Here is a 12,369-nt window from a genome sequence, read left to right on the forward strand (position 1 = left end):
CAGTACAGTTAATGCCATATTGGTTGTTTTAAAGAGGAAGTAAACTCTTAACCTTTTTTTTCCTTGCAAAGTAAATGCATAATGTGCTAGCATGCATCGCATACTAACACATTATGTGACACTTACCTGCAACAAAGCCCACGTTTTCCCTGCTGAAGGCCGGCATCCATCTTCACCCGTCTTCCTTCCGGGTCTGCGGACTCCGGCTGTATTTATTACTGGCCGGAGCCACGTTATGTCACTCACGCGCATGCGCGCGGGTGCCGCTAGTCACAGCACAGGGCTCTGAAGAAACGGCACGGGCGGCCGTTTCTTCAGAGCGCATGCGCCGATGACGTCATCGGCTGCATGCACGGTAAATAGCTCCTAAACGGTGCAAGTTTAGGAGATATTTACAGCACCTATAGGTAAGCCTTAATATAGGCTTACCTATAGGTAAAAGTCATTAAAGTGGGTTTACAACCACTTTAATAACCCATATAAAGATCGCCTGTATTTGTCCAACTCAGAATGTAAATAAAATGGCCCCCCTTGGCTGGTAGAGGTAGGAGGTGATCTTTACCTCCAGTCATACATGGGGGTGCTGAACATTTACCTCCTTTTTGGAAGCCAGAATGTGCCTTATCGCCAGCTCCCCTGCCCGATTCTTCTGGCGCTGGCGTCTGTACCATCGTTGAATAGTGACTGCTGCATTGTTCACCTGCAGTATAAACCTAAATTAAAAAAAAAAAAAGTTATTAAACCAATAACACAAAAATAAAAACAGGAGGTGTATGGTCTCCTCTTCGCATCTTAGGGCAGACCCAGGGAAAAAAAAAACTGCTCCTCCTCCTATTATACTGCAAAAGTGTCTCCTTTCTGCTCAGAGTAAGCTGAAAAAAAGGGAGAGAAAAGGAGGAAGAAATGGATAAAGAGTTTCTATTCTTTTACAGTAAAGACTTACAAGCATGGCGGCAAATGGGGGTACCACTGGGCCTCCTAGAGGGGGCCCAGACAGAAAGGGGGGGAGATTGGTGCAGTGGAACAGGAGAACAATTACAGAACAATGTACTGTGTCTGTCTCTCCCTCCAACAGCTGAAAACCAGTTTCCCCCCTTCTCCCATTGACTTTCAGTTGCTGGAGGGAGAGACACAAACACAGTGCATCATTCTGTAATTATCCTCTTGTCCCGCCCTCTCGATCCCCCTCCCTGTGCGTCCCACATCTGATACCCCCCCCCCTGCCACCCCGCCTGTGCATGGGGGCACAATAAAAAAAAAACAAATCAAACTGTGTTTACTATGCTTCAGTTTATGAATGAACAGGAGCCTCTGCCTCCTGTTTGTTTATTTATCTTCAGCGCAGCTGAGGCTGCAGAGGAACTGAAGAATCTGTGTCCTCAATTCCTTTCTCGGTCTCAAGGGTGAGATGTCAGTGGTCACCAGCAATGTAAAAAAAAATAAAATAAAAAAAAAAAAAATGTAAAAAATAAAATTTTTAAAATTGTAAAACAAAAGAAAACAAAAAAGAAAAAATCATTGCAGGGAGAAGAACGGTCAGATGTGTTTACAACAGCCGACCGTCCTTCTCTCTCAGCGGGTGTCATGCGACAATCGAAGCCACCTGCCCCGTGCATCGGCTTCCCCGCTGCCGAGTGGGGGGGGGGGGGCAGGAGCGCGCCGCCGCGCGCTCGTCCCCTAGCTGCCTGCGCGCGACTGTGATCATTGCAGGGAGAAGAACGGTCAGATGTGTTTACAACAGCCGACCGTCCTTCTCTCTCAGCGGGTGCCGGGTGACAATCGAAGCCAAAAAGAAACAAAAAAAAGGGCGCACCGACCTAGCACATTATCCTCAATAATAGGCTTTTTATTAAAGTAACATATAAAATGGCTACTCACACAGGTGGAAAATAATCATATCAAGCTCAGTTGCTCCAGTATCAGGAATAATCCATGTATTAGTCCATAATCCTGTTAAGATGACGGCTGACGCGTTTCGAGGTTCAGCCTCTTCCTCAGAGCCACTCTCGAAGCCGCCTGCCCCGTGCATCGGCTTCCCCCGCGCGCTCGTCCCCTAGCTGCCTGCGCGCGACCGACATAGGTCTATGTCGGTTGGCGCAGGAGGGCCGCACTGCCGCAGTAAAAAGGTGGCGGGCGGTCCGGAAGCGGTTAATCTCAGAATTGTGTTTAATAAATTTTAGCATGGTCCAAACTTGTGATCTCAGAATTCTGACTTTCAATGTTTTTAGGATGGCCCCAGGGCTCTTTCATACATACAGAATGTTCTATTTTGTTTGGAAGAAGTTGTTCACATTTGATCACTTCGAGCAACAGACCAGAGTGAGGAGGACACTAACCGTTCCGCCTCTTCAGTGGTGACCTCGTGCCTCTTCTGCGGGGAGCTCCCTCCGGTATAGTTGCGGCCCAGGTTGTTGGCACCGGAGAGGTTTTTCTGCGATTTCTGGAAGCTGCTCCCGGGATCGTCACTGGTGGCGGTTCTTTGGTTACTGCGGGGGGGAAAAAATGAATATGAATTATTTGGAGTGCTAAAAATAACTTTCCTAGTTCTCCACTTGTAGCCTGAAGGCTGTCTGGTACTTCTAGTGTGTACCCAGCATCCTGTGGTGGATTCACCGATTTATAGAAGAGCTTTCTTTGCAACGATCGCTAGCAGTCGCATGTAACGTGTCCCCAGTCCCTGTCTCCAATCCCACCTGTGAAATGTCTCTCACCATCTTGCAGAAAGTCAGCAAACTCCGATAACAGTCTATAGCATGTCTTAAACACAAGGCCCGTGGGCCAAATCTGGCCCTCCAGACAATTTTTTTGTGGCCCTTGCACCACTCCAGCAGCTGCGTCAACCCCCTTGTCTCTAACCCAAACTTGTGTCAGCAGTCAACAGCAATGAGGAGGACAGAACTCCTCCGTCAGCTCCTGCACTGCTCACAGCCCCAGAGAGGCTCGTCTCTGCCCCAAACCCCCTTCCCTGTCTCAGCAGCGGGAAGCAGAGAGTATTACAGAACCCCTTCTACAGATTCTGTGCCTCTCTGTGCAGCCGTAGCACCCCCTCGTCTCCGCCCTCCCCTGGTCTCAGCATTCAGCTGACTCCAGCCCTCCACTGGTCCTCCTCCAGACCCTCCACTTTCTGCCTCCCAGCTCTGCCTCTAGCTTCTTTCCAGGCAGCAGCACAAGGTAAGGGGGTGCACTGTGATGTAAGGGAATGTAGGGGACCTTGACATCTGATGGTGGGGGATGGGCTGACATTCTAATGCTGCGATATGTGTGGAGGCTGCCTATTTGAGTTCTCTGCTTGACTTACAAAACTTAGTTTAAAGGGGTCCAGGGGCATATGCGGTAATCCCAGGTCCGACTAGAAGACGCTGTGGGCATCGGTTTTTCCAAGAGGTGCGTTGCTCACCAGTCCAACCTCTCTGGGGAAGTCCTAAACTAGCTCACTTCAGGTCAATTTCTGATCCCCAAGTGTGGGCGAGATACGGCATTAGGAGGGATATTATGCCCGAGGGGACACTGCTGACCTTCCCCCAGCTTTCTCAGCTATTCCAGTTGCCGGGTTGGATGTGTTTCCGTTATGCTCAGCTTCGCCACACAACCAGGGCTCCATTTCCCACTCCTTCATTTAGACCCTTATGAGGAACTGATAGCTCAGAAGGATCTTGGGAAACCCATCTGCTTTCTATGGAACCTTCCTGGCTACTGACTCCCCTAAGATAGTCAAACCGTGGGCCCTTTGGAAAAGGGACATTCCCTCCCTAGACAGAGAGTACTGGGAGGACTTTCTTAAACAATACCCCAATTGGTAGTGTCCTCTAAGGATAAACTAATAAAAATTACATTTCTACACCGTGTCTATTATACCCCAGTGAGACTCCAAAGAATATACCTGGACAGGGACCCCCGCTCGTCAGCGAAGAAGTCGATGCCTGTGTCAGGCGGCTCCGATTGCCCCACGACACCCGGGATCGTTCCCCGCTGAGAGAGAAGGACGGTCAGCTGTTGTAAACACAGCCGACCGTCCTTCTCCCTCGGATGATCATAGAGATCATGTGATCCTGCTGATCAAATACCACCAAAAGAAAGCTCTACTTGTGAGAAAAAAAAAAGGACGTAAATTTTGTTTGGGTACAGCGTCGCACAACCACGCAATTGTCCGTTAAATAACGCAGTGCAGAATAGAAAAATAGGGCCTGGTCAGAAAGGGGGCAAATCCTTCCGGTCTTAAAGTGGTTAACATGACAATGCCTAAAACACTTGTAATCGCAATAATTGGCATTCCTGGGCGAAGTGGTGCCTTCTAACAGAAATGCAGGGGTGCCAATATTGTTGGCCATGACTGTAGAAGGGGTCTAATAGCAGCGGAGTAAAGGTGTAGTAGCAATGTATAAGCTGTGTCTACTACAGGTTTTCCAGCTTCTACAGCAGGCATGTCCAACCTGCGTCCCGGGGGCCACATGCGGCCCTGAACCCCAGGCAATGCGGCCCACTGCCCCCTGACAATTTTTTTTTTGCTGGGGAGGAAGGAAGTCGGGTCGGGGGCATGGCCAGAGCGGCTTCCAACTAACGTAGGCATTGGCTGCCTCGGAGGGGAGGGGGGGGGGGGGGATGTGAGCATGTGCAGTGTTTCTGACTCCTACCTCCATGACCACTTCAAATCACTGAAGTGGTGATGATGGTTAGAGTGTTTTTTTAATATCTCTCGGAAGAAGTAAACCTCCGTATACTGATTCCATTTCATTTGATCATCCTCTAGTTGTGTTAAATTAGTGCGGGGGGTGCGGCGGCATTTTATTAATTATATACCTTAACTATAGTATATATTTTATATGCGGCCTAAGAAAATTTCTCTACACTAAATGTGGCCCAGAGAAGCCAAAAGGTTGGACACCCATGTTCTACAGGGTACCCACAGGTCTAGTATATACATAGTTATTCTGGGCTAAGTTGTCTCAATGTGTAAAGCAGGACACCACAGAGAATGAAGTCCTCTCCAAGCACTGTCAGACATTGAGGCCGCACTGCTGTTGGGTTTGTAGGGCTGCTAGGGCAGACAGAGAAAAGTTCTTAGCGCTATTCTGATCCCTGTATCTTATGTTCTTCCTGAAAACTGTAATAAAGGAGAGATGGGTGTAAAGCCGCCCTTTACAGACCAACAAGTGTACCGACTTTTAGGCAAACTGTGCTTACTTGAGTGACGGCGTCTTCTGATTGGAGCTCTTTGCGCTGAGGCCTTGCTCACCCGAGGAATAGTTATTATGCACCATGGTGGTGACTGTGTTCCCCACAGCTCCCTTGTTGCTTCTGAAACAGAAAAGATAAATTGTAAAAAAAAAAAAAAAAAAAAAGAGAAAAAAAAATTTCCCCCAATTTTAAAGAGAAGTTGTCACCTTTCCAACTTTCCCTATTCCTCCCCCCAAGCACTTTACACTCACTTTTCCAGAATTCTCCCACCACTCCTTCCTCTGCGAGGCCCTAAAAGATGGAAGGAGGCCACTTGGTCCCCTACACCCAGAAGCACTGGATAGGAGGATAGGAAGGAGGGATGGGGAGATAAGGGTATAAGATGATCAGCGAGGGTGGCTGTAGGCACACACTGAGTGGCAAAAGGGAACAATGTTATTTTAAGGGTCATGGTGTTCCTATACCCTCCTAGAGATCAAATGCCTGACACCAGGATTCTGTCTGTGATCTGAACATGACATGGAGCATAACCTCACTCCCATAACATCTCTCAATTCAAAAACTTTATTCTACTAAGCCAAAACGACAGTCCCTTCCTGTGAACTGCCCACACCAACGCGTTTCACCCAGGATGGGCCTAAGCCTGTCTTCTGTGAAACGTGTTAGATGCAGGGGTGTCCAAACTATGGCCCACCAGCTGTTCAGGAACTACAATTCCCATGAGGCATTGTAAATCTCTGACGTTGAAAGACATAACTAGGCATGATGGGAATTGTAGTTCCTGAACAGCTGGAGGGCCATAGTATGGACATAGCTGCTCACACTCGAGGTGTTGTCGTGTGTTGCCTCCATGGAGATTGCTATTACTTAAAGCGGAGTTCCGCCTTCCTTCCCACCCCCTTCAAAAATTAAAAGTCAGCAGCTACACATACTGTACACATACTGCAGCTGCTGACTTTTAATATTAGGACACTTACCTGTCCTGGAGTCCAGCGATGTCGGCACAGCAGCCGATATTTCCATCGGCTGTCGGGTGTTGCCGCTGCCATTGCCGATAAGGGAACCCGGCAGTGAAACCTTGCGGCTTCACGGGCGGGTCCCTACTGCGCATGCGCGAAGCGCATTTCTATTGGCTTGGGGGAAGGAGGAGGGGGGCCAAACTTCTGAGGATCATACTTCCGAGGGACGGGGCCAAGGTGCCGTATACTGGAAGTGGGGAAGGGTACCTGTCAAAAACAAGTACCCGTTTCCCCTACCCCCCTGAAAGGTGCCAAATGTGGCACCAGAGGGAGGGAGGAAGCAAAAGAGCGGAAGTTCCACTATTGGGTGGAACTCCGCTTTAAGGTATAATATCAGCTTACTAGGGGTGAAAATGATTTAGTGACTAAGCACAGGCCCCGACCGTACGAAAATTAGCCAAACTCTCACCTGTTATTGGCGGGAAAGCTGGGAGCCAAAGCCGGCATATCTCTCCGCTTCAGGCCCATACTCTGCACTGAGCTGGCACTGCGGGCACTGGAGGGAATGGGAAACACCCGGGGCTGTTCATCCTACAAATCCAACATGAGAAATAATTATTGTACATTAAATTCTTCTACACCCCAACTTCTCACATTTCAGTTGTTCCATATTTTCAGGAGGGCACCTCATACAGTTTCTGCCCAGGTGTGAGAGATGGTGCAACTGGTCATATTATGACTGCTGAGATAAAACCATACATGTACTGTAATGGTGATAGTATGTTATAAAAAAAAATGACAAAAAAATTACAAAGTCGAAAAACTCGCCCTGCCTCTTACTAAATACCTTGGACTGCCTACTTTCTAAAAAGGGGTAATTTTGGGGGTATTTGTACTGTTCTGGCATTTTAGGGCTCTTAAGAAATTAGGCCATCAGTACATCAGGAATGATCAATTTTCAGATACATCCCATAGTTTGTGGACTTCCTACAGACTAAATAACATACAACGATTTGGGTTAATTTAACCAAAGAAATGTAGCAGAATACATGTCGGGCTAAATTTAAGAAGAACAATTATTTATTTGCAAACTTACATAAACAGAAACTAAGAAAAACATTTTTTTTTTCAAAATTTTCAGTCTTTTTTGGTTATTTAGCGAAAAATAAAAACAAAATGATTTACCATTACTCCATCAGTGCAACATATTAGTGCCGCCTCATCAGTGCCCAAAAGTGCCGCCTCATCAGGGCCTGTCAGTGAAGGAACTTTTTTTTTCCTTCAAAATTTTTGGCTTTTTTCATTTATTTAGCAGAAAATAAAAAAAAAATAAAAAACAGCAGTGATTAACCACTTCTGGACCAGAAGATTTTCCCCCTTAATGACAAGGCCATATTTTGCAATTCGGCACTGTGTTATTTTAATGGACAATTGCGCGGTCGTGCGATGCTGTACCTAAAATAATATTGATGTCCTTTTTTTAACCACAAACAGAGCTTTCTTTTGGTGGTATTTGATCACCTGTGCGATTTTTATTTTTTTGCGCAATAAACAAAAAAAAGAGCGACAATTCTGAAAAAAAAACAAATAATTTTTCATTTTTCTGCTATACAACATTCTCAAAAAAAAAAATTAAAAATCAAAACCAAAATTAACATTTTAGGCCACTTTGTTTTCTGCTACATATTTTTGGTAAAAAAAAATAAAAAAATAAAAAAAAAAAAAAAAAAATAAAAAAAAAATAAAAAAAAAAAAAAAAAAAAAAATCGCAATAAGCCTATTTTGATAGCTTTGCGCAAAAGTTATCGCGTCTACTAACTACGGGAAAGATTTATGTCATCTTTATTGTTTTTTTTTTTTCCTTACTAGTAATAGTGGCGATCTGCGTTTTTTAGCAGGACTGCGGCGGACAGATCAGACCCCCTGACATTTTTGACACTTTTGGGGGGACCAGTGACATTACTACAGTAATCAGTGCTAAAAATATGCACTGTTACTGTAATAATGACACTGGCAGGGAAGGGGTTAACATTATGGGTGATCAAGGGGTTAAATGTGAGCCTAGGGGAGTGATTCTAACTGTGTGGGGGGGGGGGCTTGTGAAAGGACCATAGAGACATGTGATTCTTTATAGAAGGATCACAGGCGCTCTGTGATCATTCCAGGGAGAAGAATGGTCGGCTGTGTTTACAACAGCTGACCGTTCTTCTCTCTCAGCGGGGAGCGATCGCGGGTGTCAGGCGGCAATCAGAGCCGCCTGCCCCATGCATCGGAGTCCCTGCTACCAAGTGGGGGCGGTAGCGCCACCGGCGGCGCGCACTCGCCCCCTAGCTGCAGGCATGCGACCGACGTAGGTTTACGTCGTTTCGCGAAGGAGGGCCGCCCTGCCGCAGTAAATCGGCGGTGGGCCGTCCGCAATCAGTTAAATACCACCAAAAAAATCTCTAATTGTGTGAACAAAATTATAAAAATGTCATATGGGTACAGTGTTGGATGACCGCGCAATTTTCATTCAAAGTGCGACAGTGCTGAAAGCTGAAAATTGGCCTGGGCAGGAGGGGGGGTGCCTGGTTTTGAAGGGGTTAATATGTGGATGGAGGAGTGGTTGTTCCTAGGCAGACTGCAGTAGGTAAGTCTCACATGTAATGGGGAGACCCCATCATTGAAAAAAACTGAACCCTAATGAATGAAAGGGGCGGGGCCAGGAACAGTCAGGCTGGGGAGGAAAAGATCTAGAATTCTAGATGATGCCGGACATCCTTCAGCCAGGGAATGAGGCGGGGCTCTGTATGACTTGCTGCAGCTTCTAATGCACATTGAGAGAATCTCACAGTGTGCAGTGAAATCAGAGGAAGCCGTTTCAGAGCAGGAGAGGAGCCGCTACAACTGTACAAGACTGAAGGGAAGGTCAGGGGGAGGATCTGACAAGGCGTGTCACTCCCCAGCGTGTCATTGTCATGAATTGATAACTTTAGCAACTCACCAGAATGTTCCAGGTTGTCTTCTTTTCTGGGGGGGTTTTGGCCAATCCATGGAGCTTCTTTCGGCCGACAGAGCTGCTCTGGAAAAAGGCCAGGAGGTCCACCGTCTGATCCCCACTACAGAGGATGGGAATTTAATGGAGAACAAATTGTTAAAGTGATTGTAAAGTCTTGTTTTTTTCCAACAAAAACAACAAACGTTTTACTTCCCTCCTTTGTGCAGTTGGTTTTGCACAGGACAGCCCGGAACCTCCTCTTCAGCGCTCCTAGCCCCTCCCTCCTGTTGAGTGCCCCCACAGCAAGCAGCTTGCTATGGGAGCACCGGAGCCGAAGCTCCGTGTGTCCATTCAGACTCAGCCCCACTCCCTCTCTCTCCTCATTGGCTCACTGACTTTGATTGACAGCAGCGAGAGCAAATGGTGCAGGGGGTTTAGTTATGCTTTATGATTTACTGCTGCTCAGGGTCTCTGGGCTGCAGCAAAATGGCAGCTTCCGGAAAGAAGAAACGGGAACAATGCTAGAAGCAATTTACAGCACACACTCATTTTGGTAGTGTAAATATTAACCACTTGCCAACCAGCCGCTGCACATATACTGCGGCAGGACGGCTCTATTGCGCGAAAGGACGTACTAGTATGTCATTTCGTGCAATAGCCAGAGGGGGAGCCAATCAGCGGGTCCGGCAGATGCGATGTCCGCCGGCCACCCAGGATCACTCCCCATAGAGACAGACCTATGTAAACAAGGCAGACCGCCTTTCTGTCACAGATGGAACACAGGGATCCTGCTATTTAAGAACACAGATCTCTATGTTTATCTAGTGAGTCCATCCCTCACACAGTTAGAAAGCACCCCCCTAGGGACACACTTAACCCTTTGATCACCCCTGGTGTCAATCCCTTCCCTGCCAGTGTCAATACTACAGTGATCAGTGCTAAAAATATGCACTGTTACTGTACTAATGTCACTGGTCCCCTAAAAAGTGTCAAAACTGTCAGTTAGGTGTCTGATCTGTCCGCCTCCGCCGCAATCCTGCCCAAAAAAAAAAAAAAAAAAATGTATATATATATATATATATATATATATATATATATATATATATATATATATATATATATATATATATATAATGTATCCACTCAGACACAGAGCTGTGGTTCGGCCCCACCCCCTCTCTGTCCTGATTGGCTAATTTTGATTGACAGCAGCAGGAGCCAATGGCGATGCTGTTTTGTCTTAGCCAATGAGGAAGGGAGTCCCCGGAAGGCTGAGACAGTCTTGGACATCGCTGGATCAAGAGGGGGCTCAGGTAAGCATCAGAGGTACTGAGGGGGGCTGCTGCACACAGAAGGATTTTTATCCTAATGCATAGAATGTATTAAGATAACAAAAAAAAAACCTTCTGACTTAACAACCCCTTTAAATGCACAATATAAGTTACAGCGTGTTCGTTCACTGATTATGTTCCCCCAGAGCTGTGTCCGCTAAAACCAGACCCCCCCCATCCATTCCTTTGTATCGCCTCCTCCCAGCACTCCGATTCATGGTGAACTCAGCCTGGGACCGCTCCCACTCCTCCAGACTGACCCTGATCATCATGGCATTGTGATATTTGCATAACTCCTCCCAAGATCCAGCCCACTGCTTGCTGCTACACTATATTGTCAAAAGTATTGGGACGCCTGCCTTTACACACACATGAACTTTAAATGGCATCCCAGTCTTAGTCCGTAGGGTTCAATATTGAGTTGGCCCACCCTTTGCAGCTATAACAGCTTCAACTCTTCTGGGAAGGCTGTCCACAAGGTTTAGGAGTGTGTCTATGGGAATGTTTGACCATTATTCCAGAAGCGCATTTGTGAGGTCAGGTACTGATATTGGAGAGAAGGCCTGGTTCGCAGTCTCCGCTGTAATTCATCCCAAAGGTGTTCTATCGGGTTGAGGTCAGGACTCTGTGCAGGCCAGTCAAGTTCCTCCACCCCAAACTCGCTCATCCATGTCTTTATGGACCTTGCTTTGTGCACTGGTGTGCAGTCATGTTGGAACAGGAAGGGGACATCCCCAAACTGTTCCCACAAAGTTGGGAGCATGAAATTGTCCAAAATGTCTTGGTATGCTGACGCCTTAAGAGTTCCCTTCACTGGAACTAAGGGGCCAAGGCCCAACCCCTGAAAAACAACCCTACACCATAATCCCCCCCCCCCTCCCCCTCCACAAAATGATTTGGACCAGTGCACAAAGCAAGGTCCATAAAGACATGGATGAGAGAGTTTGGGGTGGAGGAACTTGACTGGCCTGCACAGAGTCCTGACCTCAACCCGAAAGAGCACCTTTGGGATTCTGAAACTGTCCTTGCACTGCAAGGTTAAATGTTTGTTTCTTGCACCTATTATTATTATTATTATTATTCAGGATTTCTATAGCGCCAGCAGTTTGCGCAGCGCTTTACAATGTCAGAGGGAGACAATACAGTTACAATACAATAAAATACAAAAGGATTAAGAGGGCCCTGCTCAGAAGAGCTTACAATCTAATGCCTAAGACCGGGTTCTCCAAATTACTGCCCCCGGGCCACATCGAACCCGCTACAAGATTTTATGGGGACCCTGATGTAAGGGGGGGGGGGGGGGGGGGGGGGAGTCTGAAGGGGACGCTGGAGGTAAGGTGGGAACCTGTTGGAGATCCTGGAGGTAAGGAACAACTGCTGGGGACTCTCTGATGCAAGGGCACTGAGGGAAGATGGGACCCTGAGGTTGGGGGGGGGGGGGGGATGAAAATTGATGGGGACCCTGATGTAAGGGTGTACCCAGAGGTAAGTGGGGACCCTGATGTTTAGGGGGTACCATGATGGGGACCCTGAAGTTAAGTAGGGACCCTGGAGGTAAGGTGGGACCCTGTTGGAGATCCTGGAGGTAAGGAACAACTGCTGGGGACTCTGATGTAAGGGGGGGGGCCTGAGGGAAGGGGGGGTGACAATTGATGGGGACCCTGATGTAAGGGTGGACCCAGAGGTAAGTGGGGACCCTGATGTTTAGGGGGTACCATGATGGGAACCCTGAGGCAAGTAGGGACTCTGAAGGGGACCTTGAGGTAAGAGGGGACCACAACTCTGATGGGGACCCTAATGAAAGGAAAAGGGGGGGGTGTCTCTGAAGCAAGCCATTCTGTTAATGTGTTGCATGCAATGTGAAGCTCAGTGAATTCCCCGGATTGCTCACAATCATAGCCTGTCATTGTCACTATAAGAAAGCCGA

General features: G+C 47.4%; 1 protein-coding gene across 2 annotated transcripts in view; it reads right to left on the reverse strand.

Moving 5' to 3' along the window:
- The window catches only part of CEP131 (centrosomal protein 131), a 143,020-nt gene that overhangs the window by 115,527 nt on the left and 15,124 nt on the right, over nt 1-12,369 (reverse strand). For both annotated transcript variants that reach the window (XM_082271797.1, XM_082271796.1), the window contains exons 4-8: nt 9,118-9,232; nt 6,604-6,725; nt 5,182-5,295; nt 2,337-2,486; nt 596-713 (exon numbers count right to left, since the gene is read on the reverse strand). In XM_082271797.1, the coding sequence (XP_082127923.1) occupies nt 596-713; nt 2,337-2,486; nt 5,182-5,295; nt 6,604-6,725; nt 9,118-9,232 (619 nt within the window). The remainder of the gene's footprint in view (nt 1-595; nt 714-2,336; nt 2,487-5,181; nt 5,296-6,603; nt 6,726-9,117; nt 9,233-12,369) is intronic.

This window comes from Pelophylax lessonae (assembly GCF_965119305.1).
Source record: "Pelophylax lessonae genome assembly, chromosome: 11".
NCBI classification, from domain to species: Eukaryota; Metazoa; Chordata; class Amphibia; order Anura; family Ranidae; genus Pelophylax; species Pelophylax lessonae.